The 17,643-nt window shown below is 38.5% G+C and overlaps 1 protein-coding gene across 4 annotated transcripts; it reads left to right on the top strand.

The window, feature by feature from the left end:
* The first annotated feature begins 5,234 nt into the window (after positions 1-5,234).
* On the top strand, positions 5,235-17,574 carry ncln (nicalin). 4 transcript variants are annotated; one of them, XM_008407944.3, is made up of 15 exons: positions 5,235-5,513; positions 9,988-10,178; positions 10,730-10,874; positions 10,980-11,074; positions 11,641-11,721; positions 11,879-11,982; positions 12,098-12,186; positions 12,392-12,531; positions 12,835-13,061; positions 14,204-14,291; positions 14,380-14,418; positions 14,538-14,701; positions 15,386-15,439; positions 15,736-15,814; positions 16,195-17,574. In XM_008407944.3, exons 1-15 carry the CDS (start codon positions 5,339-5,341, stop codon positions 16,255-16,257), a joined length of 1,734 nt encoding a protein of 577 aa, XP_008406166.1. In that variant the 5' UTR covers positions 5,235-5,338; the 3' UTR covers positions 16,258-17,574. The 4 variants fall into 4 exon arrangements, with proteins under 4 accessions (XP_008406166.1, XP_008406167.1, XP_008406168.1 ...); XM_008407945.3 differs by having other exon boundaries at positions 14,541-14,701; XM_008407946.3 differs by having other exon boundaries at positions 12,835-13,013.
* The last annotated feature ends 69 nt before the right edge of the window (positions 17,575-17,643 follow it).

The raw sequence follows: 17,643 nt of genomic DNA on the forward strand, positions 1-17,643 counted from the left end.
CAAATCATGTTGAATTAGGAGGTGAAGAAAAGAAGATGATGGTCATGTGTCATACTTGGAGACATGAACTGAGGTCACACGTTGCTAAAAAGAACAGTTCGGTTTTAGGGTGACCTAAGAATCCAGAGAATAAGCACAGTGTTCTTCACACTGGCAGACATCACTGGAAAATGTCATCATTAGATATTTAATAGTGACATGCCAGAAACAAAACCAATCTTTACAACAAAAAAACCCCAAAACAAATAGACAACCTTTAATCTGAGGTCATGTACTCAGTGGGGAATCTTTTTTTATTTTTATTTTTTAACAAAATCCCTGGTGCAACATTTAGTTTTACCCAATTCACATAAATGGAATGTAACCAAAACATTTCAAGAGTATCTTTGAACTTTTAATAAGCAATCTCTGACTTCCCTTTTCCCTGTGGTGTAAATAAGATACGACACAGAGGGCTATTTCTTCTAGCCAATTTGATTGGATGAAGACCCACATTTATTTTGTCCCCATGCAGAAGATGAAGGATAGTAAAGGGAGTTAAGAAAATAGGACCCAGGACTTTAAAGGAGCTATGCAGAGAGTCAAAGATCTCTCTCTGTATGTTCTAAGCCTGTGAGTTTTTTGTTTTTTAATGTGTATTTCTCATTGTATAGTCCTTATCTTCATTTAGCTCAGAGAAATGTGTCGCAACTGTCTATTTTAGCTCATGTTTCCTGTCCACGTTTAACCAAAACAAAGATGTCGAAAGTCAGGGTGAGTTATCGAATTAGAGCAGCCCCTTCTATCTTTAAACCAGATTTAGACATCTATAAATGTCTTTATGTGGACAACTTTTAACCTTTTAAATAAAATGTAATATTGTTTGGATGGAAAGGAAATGCTGTGTTTTCTTATATTTTCTTATATGGGAAAGTTCTGTTCTGTTACCAAAATGGGTTTTTTAACAAAATATAATACTCACAGCAATGGAAATTTTGTCAACAATTATTATTTTCCAACATATTTTTACCTTGTTGAATAAATGTATTCAAGCTAAGTGTTGGATTTTTTTTCCAGAATGAGTGTCAGATTATTGCACTGCAATAAAATATCATTTTGTTTTAAAGGATTTAACACATATTGATCAGGATGCCATGACAGGTGATTCTGTATTTATCTTAATAAAAAATATAGATTTCACTTTTTTTTCATGCAGAGACAAAACATTAAGCAAGTTGTGACCATATCGGGGGAGCTCTTAGTGTTTTAGTTGAAGTGTACTGAGTTTGTGTCTCTAATACTTTGGTGTTTTTTCTTAGCTAAATTCCATTTTTAGTAACTACATAAATCAACTAAATAAATTTGAACTATATTGACAGATTTATTTCTCCTCTTCCTGTTAGTTATTTTTGTAATTTTTGTGTCAGTATCCTTTTGTAATTATTATTTTCCTAGTAGTTTTTGTTGTCTTTTCTTTATGTAGGGAAATTACCTTAACATGACGTATGATTTTGTTTTGTTTGTTTGTTGGTTGGTTTCTTATTTGTTTATCCTCGTTCTCTTAGCAACTATCACATTTTTTAACAAAAAAGAAATTGTCACATATTGTTCTTGAAAGTCTTAATACTAGATAGGTCCAACTCTGTGCTATTGAAAAAGATCTGATTCCGCAGAGAAAATTACCATTTCACTAAAATAATTCATAAAACTTGTTTTTAATTAACAGTTTTTGGCTGCAAGACAACTTACGCTGAATTAATCTCTACACTTCAGGGACCTGCGCTCAATTTAGATAATTTTAGATTGATTCTAAGTGCAAGAGCATCTGTAATTCACCACATTAAAATCAAATTTTTGGAGAAAGAAACTTCAAGCCAAAGCTTGTTTAATAATTTTAGATTTAGCATGATGCTTACTTATTTCATTTGGAATTTCTATTTTACTGTTTCATAAATTTTAACGTCAGGTACAGAATATATCTTATTAAAAGACCATACGATCTATTATCCTCTATCTGCTCCTTTTTGATTGTGCAAGATGTGCATGTCATGACTATTTGTCTCATTTTCTTTCAGCTTTTACCTTTTATTCTGTTCGAAATAAATAAATAAGTAAATAAATGTAGCTTTGAAAAAACTGCTTTCCCCCTGACTCCAGCAACAGTGCCGTACAATAAACATGCCCTGCATTAATTGACGTTTGAATGAAGGACTCAGGCCACGCTGAGTTCACTCTCACAGTGTATTTTTGGTATTGTGTGATTCTCACCCTGAAGCGAGTCAGTGCGGCCAGTGTTTGAGCGGGGGTGAGAAAATGACAGCATCCTCTGAGAATGAAAATGGGCAACAAACCAGGAGGCGAGTGGGTGGTTTGTGGACAGGTATATAATCTCTCATTAATCCATGGCACTTAACCCAACATGCACTGACTGCATCCTTTGTGCGCCAGCGGAGAGAGAAAGTGTTACGAGACCTGAGGCAGCTCTGATTCAGTACATTCCCAGGAACGACGTGAGGAAATGAGGACACTGAGAAGCTGATGCATAGAGGCTCTGTGTCTATTTCTTCACCTTTGCGAGGTTTGAGGGGGGAAAAGAATAACAGCACAAGGTGAGAGTAGGTGGGAATGCGGCCTTGTGTACTTCTGCTGAGCCACCAAGTCCAAATGGTCATGTGACGACAGGATGTTATGAATTTTAAGGAATTCAACTCATGTGATTTGGCTGCTCACGCACCAACCACACAGGGACATTTATTCGCCTCTGAACAAATGTCCCTTTCTGCATTTGTCTTCAGATAGCTTGTTTTCCTTCAAGCGAACAGTGGCTCATGTCAGTGGATCTCCAGATAATCATTTCTCCATCATTTTAATTCAACATCCACCCTCAATTGGCTTTGTGCTTTGTTTGCTTCTTGCAGTCTTCTCACCAGCCCGGGTACGGATTACTTGTAGTACAGGAAATAATCACGCCAAGGTCCATTAAGTGGGATGGCAGGACACCATATCAGCATTAATCTCCCACTTAGCAGAGCAGCCCCAGGAGGGAGAACAAAATGGACGGGAGACAAAAGAGAAAATTGTTTGCAGCTCTTCTCTATTCCATTTTTTTTTATATATATCCTACAATATTTTGTTTTTTACATTAGCACAGCTAAACCAAAGTTTTGTAAGATTAATTTTACTTGTTTATTGGTATACATTTGTTCTTTTCTTCTTGCAGAACTGCCTGGTGTTTGATCAAATCAATAATGTATTGCAAAAGTCTGAATTTACTGCAGATTTTTCTCAAATCCACAAATGATTAAAATGTGCAGACAGGCTTACATTTATGTACACACACACACACACGCACACACACACACACACACACGCGCACACACACACACACACACACACGCACACACCCGCACACACACGCACGCACACACACACACACACACACACACACACACACACACACACACACACACACACACACACACACACACACACACACACACACACACACAGGCACACACACACACGCACGCACGCACGCACGCACGCACACACACACACACACACACACACACCCCCACACATGCACACACACACACACACAAACAAACGTTAAGAAGTAGTGGGTCCTTACAGAATGAGTAATTATTGGGAAAATGGACCATACAAGGTGAGAAATGCTAAAACACACCAGTTTATGGACAATAAAACAGTTTAATTGTCTCTTTCCAGGCTGGAAATATTTGGTTGTACCTCCCTGAAGGGATATCAGACCAGAATTATGCAACAAATCTAAAAGGAGAAATTTAATTTGAAATCTTCACCAATGACTTGTTTATGTAGGCCTTTCACTTTACATTTTTGTGCATGCGATGATTTATTTCAAGTTGCTCCTGTAAGATAAAAAATTATTTAACTGAACCTTACGTTTATCTGATGTTTAACTATGTAGGCCCAGTTGCAAGATGAGTCAGCAAATGTAGAATTAAAAATACAGAGGGACTTTTTTTTTCTTGAGTCAGGAGAACTTTTGGAAATGTCTGACCTCTCCAACTATTAATATTTGACAAGCAAAAATGACCCAGCAGAACATTTAATTGTTCTATATAATCAATAAATTCTAACATGAGACATTTAAGGATTTTTAAATGTAAAGAGTGCCTTTACACTTTTGAGAACCTGAAAAAAGTATTATGAGGCAGCTGGTTATGTAAATAAATCTGCTCTACTCTTTAAGAGGATGCTGGAGAACTCATCTTTTAAAATGGTACCTTGGGAAATAATTTGCACTACTCACTCAGTCTCTCACTGAAAGGTCAATTATGATCAGGAAGTCCAAATATGTGTTACCTTTTAGATACAAATCAAGTTTGGAAACACTCCTCTTGGATACAGTAACATCCTGGAGAAAATAAAAAACGTTTTTTTATTGCATGAGAAGATATTTGTACATTAGGAATAATTGGCAGTTTAGTTTAGTTTTTCCTTCTGAAGCTGTTGTTGGCTGCTTAACTGGTTAAGAGGCTTGGGTGATTGTTGGGTAGTTACATTGTTGGTTATGTAAAACTTTATTTTTTCAAATAAAACTTTCGTTTTTAAAACTTTTGGTATATGAATAAGATGAACATTTGTCTATTTCAATAAAATGAATACATTGTTTTCTAGTCATATTTTCAAACATTATATCAATATTGTTATTCGGGAAGTTAGTGGTGACATTTTACTTTTATAAGATTTGAAGAAAATAAAAGCCATCTGGAATAATTGGGATTTTTATTTATTTAGAATTGTCAAAAAATGTGCAAAGAAAGTACTCCTTTTCATTTTTAATGGCAGTTTGAACTTTCAGTAGAAGGCAGTTTTTCACTACTTCTGTTTTTTGACTAAATGCTTTCTAAAAGGCAAACCAAAAACCACATGTCAAATTTTGTCTGGGCTGACAGTATGGTAATAACAAGGTTAAACATAATTTTTCATCCAAAAACAGGGATTGGTTGATGTTATGGTGCTTTGCGCCATCTAGTGTCATTAGATAATTCAGTACTTTTTAAGTATAGTTGCCCTTTAAGATCCCTGAAGAACCCAATGATCAAATAAGTTTTTAATCTTTTACAGATAATATTTTTTCACAGATAATATTGTAAATCATAATTAATTTTCAAAGTTTGCTATGCATTTAGTCTCTTTTTCTGTAAAATACCAACAATGACTTTTTAAAAAAATTGTCTGTGTATTTTTCACAGTGGAATGGGTGGTCGTGTTTGGTGCCTGATCAAAATTCGCTGCTGGTAACCGTCAGTGGGTGAGAGCGGTGACAGCTGAACATTTAGTCATCTACTGTACCCCGAGTGCAATCGCCAAAATGTTCGAAGAAGCCAGTGAAGTGTTTGACAACATGTTCAAATCTTCGTTTCCCCTAACATTTATAGTGTTTATCCCCGCGGTGCTGATTCTGGTGTCTCCACTCCCGGCCGAGGCGGCTCATGAGTTCACGGTGTACCGCATGCAGCAGTACGACCTCCAGGGACAACCGTACGGTGAGCCTGACGCTCTTCTCCTGTCCTATTTGAACTAAACGGATATAACTGTTTATTAACAGGTTCCAACTAGTCATTCAGCTGAAGTTTTCCGTCAGTTTCAGACACCTTTAATGTAACGTTTCATTGACAGCTAACTAGCTGCTAATGTAGCCTAGCTTTCCGTTAAGGCAGTGTTGATGTGTGACTGAACCTCCTTCTCTCTCCCGTTGTATTACTCATGGTATTAATTATTAATTAGCTAAGTTCATTTAAAATATGAGATATTAATACCACTAACACACATGCTGAGAACTTTCCACTCTTTGTCAATTCATTAAAAAGCTTATTCTGCCTAAAGGAAGAGAGTTAAATGTAAACCTAACGGCCCATTACAGGTTTATTTACAAGAATTCACTTTTAATTCAGGGTTCAAATACTATTTTCTGCTTTATCTTCTATAAAAATTTCCAAATTTTAGCAGAACATGTTGCTCTGCTGTGCTCAGATTTTCGTCACTAACTATGCATGCGGTTTTCACCCTGCTTTTTGAATATAAAGAATATGCTTAAAAAAGGCAGAAATTAAGATATATATATATAAGCTAGAATTTGCTGACTTGTCTCTTTTTATAAGGATTGTCAACAACAGTGTGATTTTAATCTGGCCTGAACTGTATTTGATTGGTTTTTAGTGGACTGAACTGATCTGACTCAAATCGGGTTGGACTAGTATTAAAGTTTGTGATTTGAACCAAACCTGTTTGTCTAAAGCACTTTTGTTACAAGCACTTTGCATCACCTCTTTTTGTAACGATACTTTTAAATGCTTGGGAACGGAGCTTTGAAGTGATTAAGGTTTGTTAGTGTGGGACCTGAATTTTTCTGAACTTTTCATCTAACCATTTCAGACTGCTCTTGATTTAAATATGAAACGTTTTCACCTTCTTGCATTATACAAGATTTGTAATTGTAAGTGGCACCGAAAGAACCTTTTAACTTTTTCGAGATTAAACAAAGGAATGTACGATATATGACTGTGTGACTAAAAAAGGGATTTTATATTCTTAGCTTTCTTCACATTTACCGAATTTATTGATGAAGAAATCCTTCATGTGCAATCATTAAGATTTGTTTACAAGTTAGATGAGACATATATATATATATATATATATATATATATATATATGCATATCTGCATATACATAGATCTATATATCTATATTAGAGAGATATATCTCTATAGATAGATAGATATCTATGTATATATATCAATATATATATGTGTGTGTGTGTGTCTATAGATTGATATGTAGATATCTATAGTAGGTATCTACATATTGATTTATATATGTATAAAGAGAGATAGATAGATAGATAGATAGATAGATTGATATTCAAATGTAGATATATATAGATATCTACATATAGATTTATATATAGATAGAGAGATTGAAATTGATACTGTATGTAGATATATATAGATATCGATATATCTTGCCCAATTTGTAAAGGTTTAGACTTCTAAAATTTTCTTTTTTTTTCCATGTTGGTTCAATTTTATTTTTTCTAAATCTCTTTAATTAAAAAATTTGGTTGTCTTTTTATCTGTTTAGAATTAGAAATACAAATTATATAATGGATGAACATGAGTTCTGATATCCTGGCTTTTTAATATAATTTAAAATGTCCATTTAACATCTACAGTAGCTCTCTATCCCCTTCCTGCCAATCACTCATCCCACTCATGGCCCCAACCTGTTGACCTCCTGTCTTGTCTTTGCTCTGACAGTACTTTTCTCAACAGATCTTTCTGGTACTTGAGCTTAGCATTCAATTTACGATTTATGTCGAACATCTCATCAAGCTGTCTCATTAGGTATTTCTGTAGTCCGATACTTCCCAATTTAGGTTCCTTAGATTTGGCCTTGACTTGTGGTGGAAATCACAGTGTCCTTGGAATAACACTGCTTTTCCATCGATGCTACCTGCTCACCGTCTTTTGCCAGAACTGAAACATTGTGCTCTTCGATATGTTCAGCGAAGAAATTTAGGTCAATGCGAGGTTCTGTTTCAGGTAACACCTTCCAAAACGACTTCTTCACCCTCGTGGGCAAAGCTGACTGATAACTTGGTTTTTCCGGCAGAGAACCGGAAAAACTATTTTCTGTCAAAAATGTTAGATCTATGCGAGCGTCTGACGTGGGGAAAGATTTCCATAACAGTGGCGTCTTCTTGATATGCTTTGTCATTGATGTCTGTTTCTCCCCTTTCTGATCCACTTCTGTGATTTCTTTCCGGTGACCAGCTCTGTCTTAGAAATCACAGGTTCTTCTGTACAAGAGTCCTTTTTCAAAGACTCTCCCTGATGAGCTTTTTCTTCTGGCAGAGAAGTGTCCTGCTTATTAAGATTTTCAGCGCAAGACTTAAAGGACTGTTCCTTCTCTGCCAGATCAATTGTCTCCTGCAGTACGGAGATTGATTCCTGTGTGGTTACTGGTGAAACTACTTGTGTTCCAGTGCTTTCAGCTGAAGTCCTTATTTCAGCGGGGGCATGTTTCTGCAACCAGATGTGAAACGGTATCTTTTTCTTCTTGATGCGCCTGGTGGTTGGTGGCTGCTCCTCAGACTTAGAGGGCTGTTCCATATCAATTATCTCTTGCACTCCAACGTTGGACTCTTCTTCATTGACCAGTGATTTGTTCTACTGTTCAATAGTTCCTGCAGAAACCTCTTGGTCATCGGGGACATGTTCCTCCGACCAGGTTTTAAACAGTACCTGGTTCTTCTCGTTGGACTTTCTCTCAGGTGTCTGTTTGTCCCCTTTGTGATCCACCGTCTCCAGTGCTTTGTTGATCAATTCATTCTCAATCACCAGTGGAGCATCCTGCTGTTTGATATTTTCAGCAGTCTTCTTTAGCTCCTCAGATGCGCGCAGCTCCCACCAGACTGCAAACGACACCTTCTTCTTGCGTTTGGGTGGCTTGGATGGCTGTACTTCCCTTTCGACAACGCTGTCGAATGAGACTTCTTCAACTCTATGCTGGTTGGATTGCATAGTAACCTTTGTCTGTTTCAGGTTGGAAGATAAATCACTAGAAACTGTAAAGCTTTTATGTTTAGTTTGATGTAAATCTCCAAAGAAATGTACACCAAGCAAAGTTGAAAATCTTACTGAACTGCTAAGTAAATTCTCACGAGAAATACGCTTTTCTGTTACTGGAAACCATATTCAAACATCTATCAAAGCTACATTTATAAACAATAGTATTTTTTAAGTATGTTTTTAATACATAGTTCAGCATATTTAATGTTTAGCGGCTATAACAATAGAATTGGAATGGAATATTCTGATATTGATGTATGATGAGCATATTACAAAGCACACAGCTGTTCATAATTTATTTAATAAATTATTTAGAAATATCAATACATATTTATATACCGGTAACTATACAAACACAAATAAATAATGATTAATAATGACACAAATAAATAATGATTAATAATGACACAAATAAATAATGATTAATACTGAATAATATATACTGGATACATGTTTGTAACATACATATTTATAGATGTATATATTTTTTTTTCAGCCAACGTGTTCTAGCTTCAGTGATTCAGCAGCTGAGACTGAGTCCAAAATCCGATGCGAGATTCATCCGTGCTGCAGTGATTCCGTCTCTCTTTGAAGATATCTACCACTTCTTCCTCACATTGTGTCTTTAGGAAACCTTCAAAACAAAAATGGAAGATTTGGGATGTATCTTACTAGTGAAACAATTACATATACATAATAGTCTTTACCACCTGTGTAAACTTTGCTGGTGAATGTTATAACACGTAATATAAGTATAATATTTGTTACATTGCTTCATTTCTAATGTAGGCTCTTGTGTCAGATAATCTAAGTCAATGTTAGAGAATAATTATTTTTTTTAGATTTACGGAATCTCAGTTAGCCTTCATAGCAGGGACGACCGCTCCAAGATGGCCACCGTATTTCCTGCGCCGGAGCAGCCAATGCGGGGTCGACTCTCATAGACATAATATAAGAGATTCAGATTCAGCTACGCATTTGTAGTTTGGCTGATGTGATCCCAGTTAATCATATGAAGGTAGAACAATTTTTTTTCCTGATTGCTGTGCTGTGAATGACGTCAGATTAATGATTAGCATTTAACTTGTGCACCCTCTGCTACACTGACGGCTGCTGCAGCCTTTCTCACTGTGAATCCCATTTGAAAGGCTTCTATGTAACAAATTATGACTGTCATTTGCATTCAGATAAGTTCAGAAACACTTGAGAAAATGGTGGCAAAAAGCCATTCAAATAATTTAAATGCGATAAGAAGATAAAACATAATGAAAACAACAGTTTTATTCAAAGCTGTTCTTTTTTCTTTTTTTTTGTCAGTTCCTATATGACAAACACGACAAATTAATGACTGTTGCTTCTGTCAGTTTATCAGCTTGTCCTCTTCCTGTAGGTACCAGGAATGCCATCCTAAATACAGAGGCGCGTACTGTGGAGGCAGAGGTACTAAGTCGTCGCTGTGTCATCATGCGTTTGGCGGATTTCTCCTACGACAAGTACCAGAAAGCCCTTCGGCAGTCGGCCGGGGCCGTGGTCATCATCCTGCCCAAGAACATGTCCGCCATGCCGCAGGACATAGTGCAGGTATTGATATGACTCACTGCGTTATTTTGTTTTTGTAAATATTTATTCCCTCTAATATGTTTATCTAATATCTTTTAAGAAGCTTCAAAAGTCATTTCTTGGTACACAACGCTCCATCTGATCTCTTGAGTTTGTTTTTATGGTTTCCAATCCGTCTTTTGTAAAATGTGAGTCAGCAGCAAGTTAAAATTTGAAATGAGGAAAGCGTGACAAAGCCTAGCATTTAATGTTTCTAAACTCTTAAAAGAGATTATATTAGAAAATCGAAAGCATTTCTTTCATCCCCTTACTAATTATACCTCCCACAACATGAGTAGGCATCTTCTAGAACGTGAAAGATAAATTATGAATTAACTATTTTATTGGTCTTTTGCTTGGGGGGGGGGATAATTTTCTTTAAAGTCATTTTTTGAAGATTTTTTTCTAACTTAGATTAGATTTTTCTTGCCAGCTTCTTTTTTTTTTATTTTTGTTTTTGCTGTCGGCATCTTTCTCAAGGCAGCTGTCTGATCTTATAAAGCCTGCAATTTTTCATTGTTTGCCCACTGTAGCAGTTCATGGAGCTGGAGCCAGAGATGCTGGCCATGGAGACCATCGTCCCCGTCTACTTTGCCGAGGAGGACGATGAACTGCTGTCCATCTACACCCAGACCCTCACGTCCTCGTCCTCTCAGGGCTCCTTATCTGCAGCTGAAGGTAGAGACACCCGATGAGCAGATGAGAAAAGACTACAGCTTGCGTTTTAAGCATGGTTTGATTAGATATCGACTCGTTTGTTCAACTTTTTTTGTCTTATTGTAGTGCTGCTGCACACAGCCACAGCAAATGGCTTTCAAATGGTGACCAGTGGAGCTCAGAGCAAAGCCATCAGTGACTGGGCCATCACCAGTTTGGAGGTGAGACGCAGAAATATGAAAGCATAAATCAAGTAAAAATGCCTGTTCTGCAATTTTTAAATATATTTGTTTTGGGCAATTTTGTCAGCTGCATTGAGAAGTATGAGATTAAATGACAATACTTATATGTTGGGAGATGGCGAGAACAGTTTTTGTACAGAATTTCTAGTATAATTATAAAAAGTGTTTGAGGTTCGATGAATATTGGAGTAGAGAGAGCTTTGGGGAACAGGTTTCCATGGCCGATCAGCTGCATACCAGGTTTACAACATCAGATCGAACACAATGCAACGCATTTAGGGGTGTTAAAGCAAACCACTGTTCTCTATGTGCAGATGTTTTCACTGTGGTGATGAATCCCGCCATCCAGTCAGGCGGTCTAATGTACGAGTTTGAGTTTGGCGCAATTAAGAACCATTCCTGCTTTACGGTTTTAACAGCTTTTAGTAAAGGTTGTAGTTAGTTCAAACCATAGCCAGTCACTGAGGGTGCAGGTGTTTTGTTTACTTTGTTTTTCCCAACTAAATATCTGTGGTCTAACCAGTCTCTGCTTTCTGTGCTTCTAGGGCCGTCTGACTGGAGTTGGAGGAGAAGACCTTCCAACCATCGTGGTGGTGGCTCATTATGATACTTTCGGTGTTGCTCCAGTATGTTGACCTTTTCTACTTCCTTACTTCATGGTCTCTTGTAATTTTAGCACATTCAGCAAAAGCCCAGCAGCACAAATGTCTCCCTAAATGTTTCGCAACAACAACATTTCACAACAAAAGGCCAGCAAACTGACCCCTGATCTTTTCATTGTAGTGGCTGTCATACGGCGCTGACTCAAACGGCAGTGGTGTGTCCATGCTGCTGGAGCTGGCTCGTCTCTTCTCCAAGCTCTACACCTACAAGAGGACGCACGCTGCGTGAGTCAAACCGTCGTTGAAATGATTTGGATCAGATAAGTTCTGTGCTTGCTCCTCAGTGAGGCTCCGCAGATGTGCTAATCTTGTAGAACCGTTTTTGTCTGACTGTTTTTAGGTACAACCTGCTCTTCTTCGTGTCTGGTGGAGGGAAGTTTAACTACCAGGGTACCAAGCGTTGGCTGGAGGACAATCTGGACCACACAGGTGATATTTGTTTGTCCAAACGCTCACACCTGGGGAACTCCTTTTCTGAACAAGTTTCTCCATCTGGATTTGAATTTATAGGCACATCTGCTTGCAAATCTTTTAAGCTAATTCATTGAGATGGACTGCATGTATTTACAACTGTATTACTAGTTAGTCCCTCTTATTCATGCTTTTTCTCTCTTTTTCTGATTACCATCTTCAGACTCCAGTTTGCTGCAGGACAACGTAGCGTTTGTGTTGTGTCTGGACACTCTGGGGAACGGCGACTCGCTCTACCTTCATGTGTCCAAACCTCCAAAAGAGGGAACCCCTCAGTACTCTCTGCTCAAAGAACTGGAGACTGTAAGAGTTCAAGTACCTGTCATGCATCAGTCTTATCAGAATAACCACATATAAAATCTAAAAAAAACAAACAAAAAAAACGTGATTAAAATAAGCAGCTTCCTGTGCTGCAGCGACTTGCAGAGACGTGTTTAGCGCTCACGTTTACAAAAAACACATGTATTTGATACTGTATGAGTGTCAAAGTTTATTCATTTTACCTCAACTCCTTTCTTCTATCAAAGCACAGGATGCCTTTCTCTGCCTTTAACAGGCGACAAAGATTTGATTTCAGTTTGTATTTTTCTTTTTCTCCTCTCCCAGGTGGTTGCAAGTCAACACCCTGAAGTAAAGTTCTCCATGGTTCACAAGAAAATCAACCTGGCCGACGACATGCTGGCCTGGGAGCACGAGCGCTTCGGGATCCGCCGGCTTCCGGCCTTCACTCTGTCCCATCTGCCCTCGCACCGCTCGGCTCAGCGCTCCAGCATCATGGACGTGCGGTCAGTGTCCCCCTCCTCTCGCCATGGAGCGGGAGAGCCCCCGGCTGGGTGGGTTCATTACTGCAAGTTACATGAATTCCCTAAAAGAAAGAGTCTTGCATTGCAGCTCCCGGTTTCGGACTTTCTTCCATTGTCTGTGTGCCGCTTTAAAATGATGTTTCATCTTCGTTGCAGCGAGATAGATCTGACTGATCCAAATTTGTGCATTTCCAGGAGGGGAATATTTTTTATTTGTTAAAGGAAGGGTACTTACTTTTTAAATATTTTGTCCAGTAGTAATCATAATAAACTGATACACTGGTCCTTTCTTCTTCCCATCGTTTCAAGGTACACATTTCAAACAAGAAATCCTGTCCAAAGAAGAAAGTTTATTGCCGTTATTTGGCAGAAATATCCAGTTTCTTCATTTGTGAGCCGCTCAGTCTGCTGGCTCAGTGTTTCAGTCCTTAAAAGTATTTATTTATTTTTTTAACCTGGCTCGGATGAGGTGTAATCTTTCAAATGTTCTTTTTATTTATGTAACTTTATTCTTTTGGCCATCAGAGAACCGATAGACAAGCCTATTCTAACCCCGCACTGTAATGGCGCCTTAAAATCTCTTTGCTCCTTGTTTGTATGTCTTTCCTCATCTCTCAGTAGATTCTAAGCAGTACCAGTAAATGCAGGGACCGCCTTGAATTAAAGCAACACCCGTGAAGTAGCTCAGAGTGGCTGCACAGATTTGCCTTTTGGTTTTGGCACCATGGAGAAGCTGATTTATAAAACATGGAAGCTAGGCTGCGATATATTTCTGATTCAAACTGTGATATTGGTTGTGATTAGTTCACATTTTTCTTACCTGATTCTGTCCTTTCCATCATCACAATTTTTCCATCTCTCTTCTCGACTCTGAACCTTTCAGCCACCAAAAGCTGCAAAAAAATTTGGATTGGGTGTGTGTACCAAGGACCGTCTGTCTGACTAAATATATTATTTGCTTAAAATCTAACAACTTGCCAAATGTTGCAGGTCTTTTTGATTGTGATTTATTTATCAGCTTCACTCAGAAACAACTATGCATGTTGAATTGTGGCCCTGTTGGCCCTCGGTGGCCCTTGAGGACACATCAGTTTCTTTTATTCTCAGTTGGCTGAGTTTCTGTCTGTTTATTGTCGCGCTCCTCTGCTTTAAAAACCCGTTTCTTCTTACAGACCTCACGTAGATGTCAGCAAGCTCAGCAGGAACGCCAAGGTGGTGGCGGAGGCTCTGGCGAGGGTCATCTACAATCTCACAGAAAAGGTAAAAATCGCCAGTGAATAATTGAATTGTAATCTGTTCTGCTTATTTACTGCTTGTGATGCTTTGTGTCCGTTTCTCTTCTGCACAGGGAGCCTCTGGAGATCTCCAGATTTTCACAGAACAAATGGTGCGTGGCTACTGAGTCAACTAGAAAAGTTTAACCCTCTGTGTATAATTTGAGACACTGAATGGACTCTGTCCAGCTGTCGTCTTTCCTGTAGTGATGTGCTTGGTGTCCCACGTCAGCAGGTGCAGGATGAGCATCTGTCCGCCATGGTGGACTGGCTCACGGCGCAGCCGAGAGCCGCTCAGCTGGTGGACAAAGACAGCAGCGTCGTCTCCACGCTGGAGTATCACCTCAGCCGTTACCTCAAGGACGTCAAAAGGCACTACGTCAAAGCTGACAAAAGGTGACGGTGGAGCTGAAGTACAGATGAAAACGGTGGCGCTGTCAGTTAAACACGCCGCCTACGGTCTGGAGTTTGACTTTGGTTTCCAGTTGTGGAGAAGTACGGACAGAGAAAATGAGTCTGTGCTTCCAGACTTTTGATTGTGTAAATGTTGTACTTTTTTTCTCTCTTGTTTACTTTGAATGCTGTATGTTCATCCTTCTCTCCTTTCAGCATTTCTGATCATTTTTCCTTCCCATTTTCCTTCATTGCCCTCTTTTGTAATCTGTTTTCACTCCTTCACGCCCTTCTTTCCATCTCCCCTTTTCTTTTATCCTTATTTCTTTTTTTTCTGCTCTCCTTCCATCCTTTCCTTTTTTGTTTTCATCTGTCCTCCTTTCATTTACTCTTCCTTCCATCCTTTGTTTTTGTGCCCTGTCTTTTTCAGACCGCCATGAATTCAAATTGAGTTTTTGTTGTATAATTAACAAAAAGGGTCGACAAATCAGCCTGGAAAATATTTATCTGATACATGGAAGCCAAATTAAACCACACAAAGTAAATGAACCACTTTCTGTGTTATGCCAGTAGTAATAGGAATAGGGTTTCTTCAAGCTGCTGGAACATCCCACTGTCAGACCTGTTGGTGATCTGTTTACTCTAAATATGATCTTAAAACAAAAGTTTCACTTTTCTCCTTTTCAGGGATCCAGAGTTTGTTTTCTACGATCAGCTGAAGCAGACTATGAACGCTTACAGGTACGGCATCATCTCCTCTGAGACGCTTCAGCTCATCTAAAGCCACAGTGTTCATCTCAGATGGTTTTATCAGCAGATCGGCCCCCCGGCTGCTCCAACCATATTCACCATGTGATTGAATGCCTTGGTAGAAGAAGGATTTATGCTCCTTCTAGGTTGTTTTAACAGATCAACCTTGGACTCTGCAGTTTTAGTTTATCGTCACTGATGTTATGAATGTTCTATTCAGATCATTTTGAGATGAACTGCTGATGGTCCTCTCAGTCTTTGCCATTTTTCCCCTCCTTTTCTCTCAGAGTGAAGCCAGCTATTTTTGACCTGCTGCTGGCTCTCTGCATTGCAGCCTACTTAGGGATGATGTATCTGGCTATCCAGGTAAGTCACCATGTTATCGCAGTAGCTTGTATCTCCTTAGGGACGGCCATTGAGAAATATGTGGAGCATCGGTTTAGTGGAAGGTCAAAAACAAAAATTTCAGCTTTTACTTTTGGAGCTGCTTATTAAAATGTAGGTCTTATTATTTTGTACTATTAAAGAAGATGTTTAATTAAATAATAGATGGATCATCATGAATCAAAACTAGGATAAAATAGCAATATTGGAGTTTTATTTATAGTCTGTTTTATTGGTGTTTAATGTCAGAGTGAGGGGGGAAAATGTTTTCTGTAGTTTGTGAGTTATCTGGTTTCTGCTGCGTGAACATTAACACCGTCTGTAAGTCAGAGATTAATTGTGTCTCCTTTCTCTTTCCGCAGAACTTTGGACTCCTTTACAGCGTTGTCCGGAGAATCACTCAGCCCAAAGCCAAGGTCCACTGAGGTTTCCTCACTGTACCTCCTTCCTCAAATCCAGACACTCTCGCCAGTAAGAACGCAGAAGCCGGACCGAACTGCTGTTCTGATCAGGACCAGAAGCGTCACTTCCATTTCCTTCGCCCGGATGCACAAACTATGATGTCAGATCCTGTCTTGCTGCCAACCTTTTCCTGGTCTCATGGACCTCGATATTCAGGAGTCGTGTTTTGAGATGTTAACAGTTTGGTTATGTTTTTCTGTGCTGATCCTCATTTGTTTCCCCGTCTCTCGCAGCTCTTTGAGCCGGACTGATGTGTCGTGTTAGGCAGCTAGAAACTGGAGTTCCTGTGATCACAGGCCCGTCAAAGGAAAGATGCAAAGTTTTCTAGTTTCTTTCAATGTCCATCTCACGTGCTTATGAGATGTTCTGCAAAATACATCACTATTGTTCTTTATGCTTCAAAAATTCCCCCGAAACAAGAGGGTCAATTACCAAGCATTTAATGTCTCAAATCAGTAATGTCCAACATGAAATAAATTGCCTTCAAAGTTTTGTGCCAATTTAACCTTTATTTTTAGCTGGTGGCAGTCAGTCACTTCTCATCTCAACGCTGGATATTTGACAGCTTAGTTCTGCTGGAAAGGGAGCTGAATTTGAACAAGAGGAGCGATCAAAATTAATCAAGAACACATTCTGAAATTTGAGTAGGTGAACGTCAACGGTTTGAAAACAAACAAAAAAAACTCCTAAGATACGCAGTTTACAGGAAGGACGATCTGTGAAATGTGAAAATGTTTTTAGATCTTTTTCTTTTTCTTACCGCCTGATGATTTGTGCAAGTTTCTCCAAATAAACTGTTTGTTCATTTCTTCTTCAAATTCTGCCATTAATTACTTTTTTTTTTTTTACATTGTTTCATTTTGCTGTGTGACTTTCTATGATTTATTTTTGATTCTTGAATATTTTCCTCCCTTGATTAGAAGAGATTGTTCAATCATGTGATGGCAGGTATTGGAAAAATCATGTTTTCTTGTATCACGGCATGCCTAAATCACATTTATCGGCAGAAAATGATTTGATTTTTGACTTTTTTTTCCTCCCCCCTCTGAGCAACAACTTTGTTTCAAACCTAGAGGGTATTTAAAACACTGGACTTCTTAAAAATGGTTAGAAACCAGATAAATGAGGCAGAAGTGTCCTAAATGGTTCTCTCTATGGTGTTTATCTGCTTTGTTTTCTTGTGTTCTTTTGCGCCACTGCATGACCCATGGTAACAATTACAGAACTTATTTACCGGCAGATGGAAAAACTGTGGTACAAATAAAATCTAATTTATTGGAGTGGTTTGTTCTTGTCTGCGCACTGAAACAAACTTTAATCTGCAGCCCGTTTCACGTCATCCGTGGCAC

This window comes from Poecilia reticulata, chromosome 4 (genome assembly GCF_904066995.2).
Source record: "Poecilia reticulata chromosome 4, P_reticulata-male-v2, whole genome shotgun sequence".
Taxonomy (NCBI): Eukaryota; Metazoa; Chordata; class Actinopteri; order Cyprinodontiformes; family Poeciliidae; genus Poecilia; species Poecilia reticulata.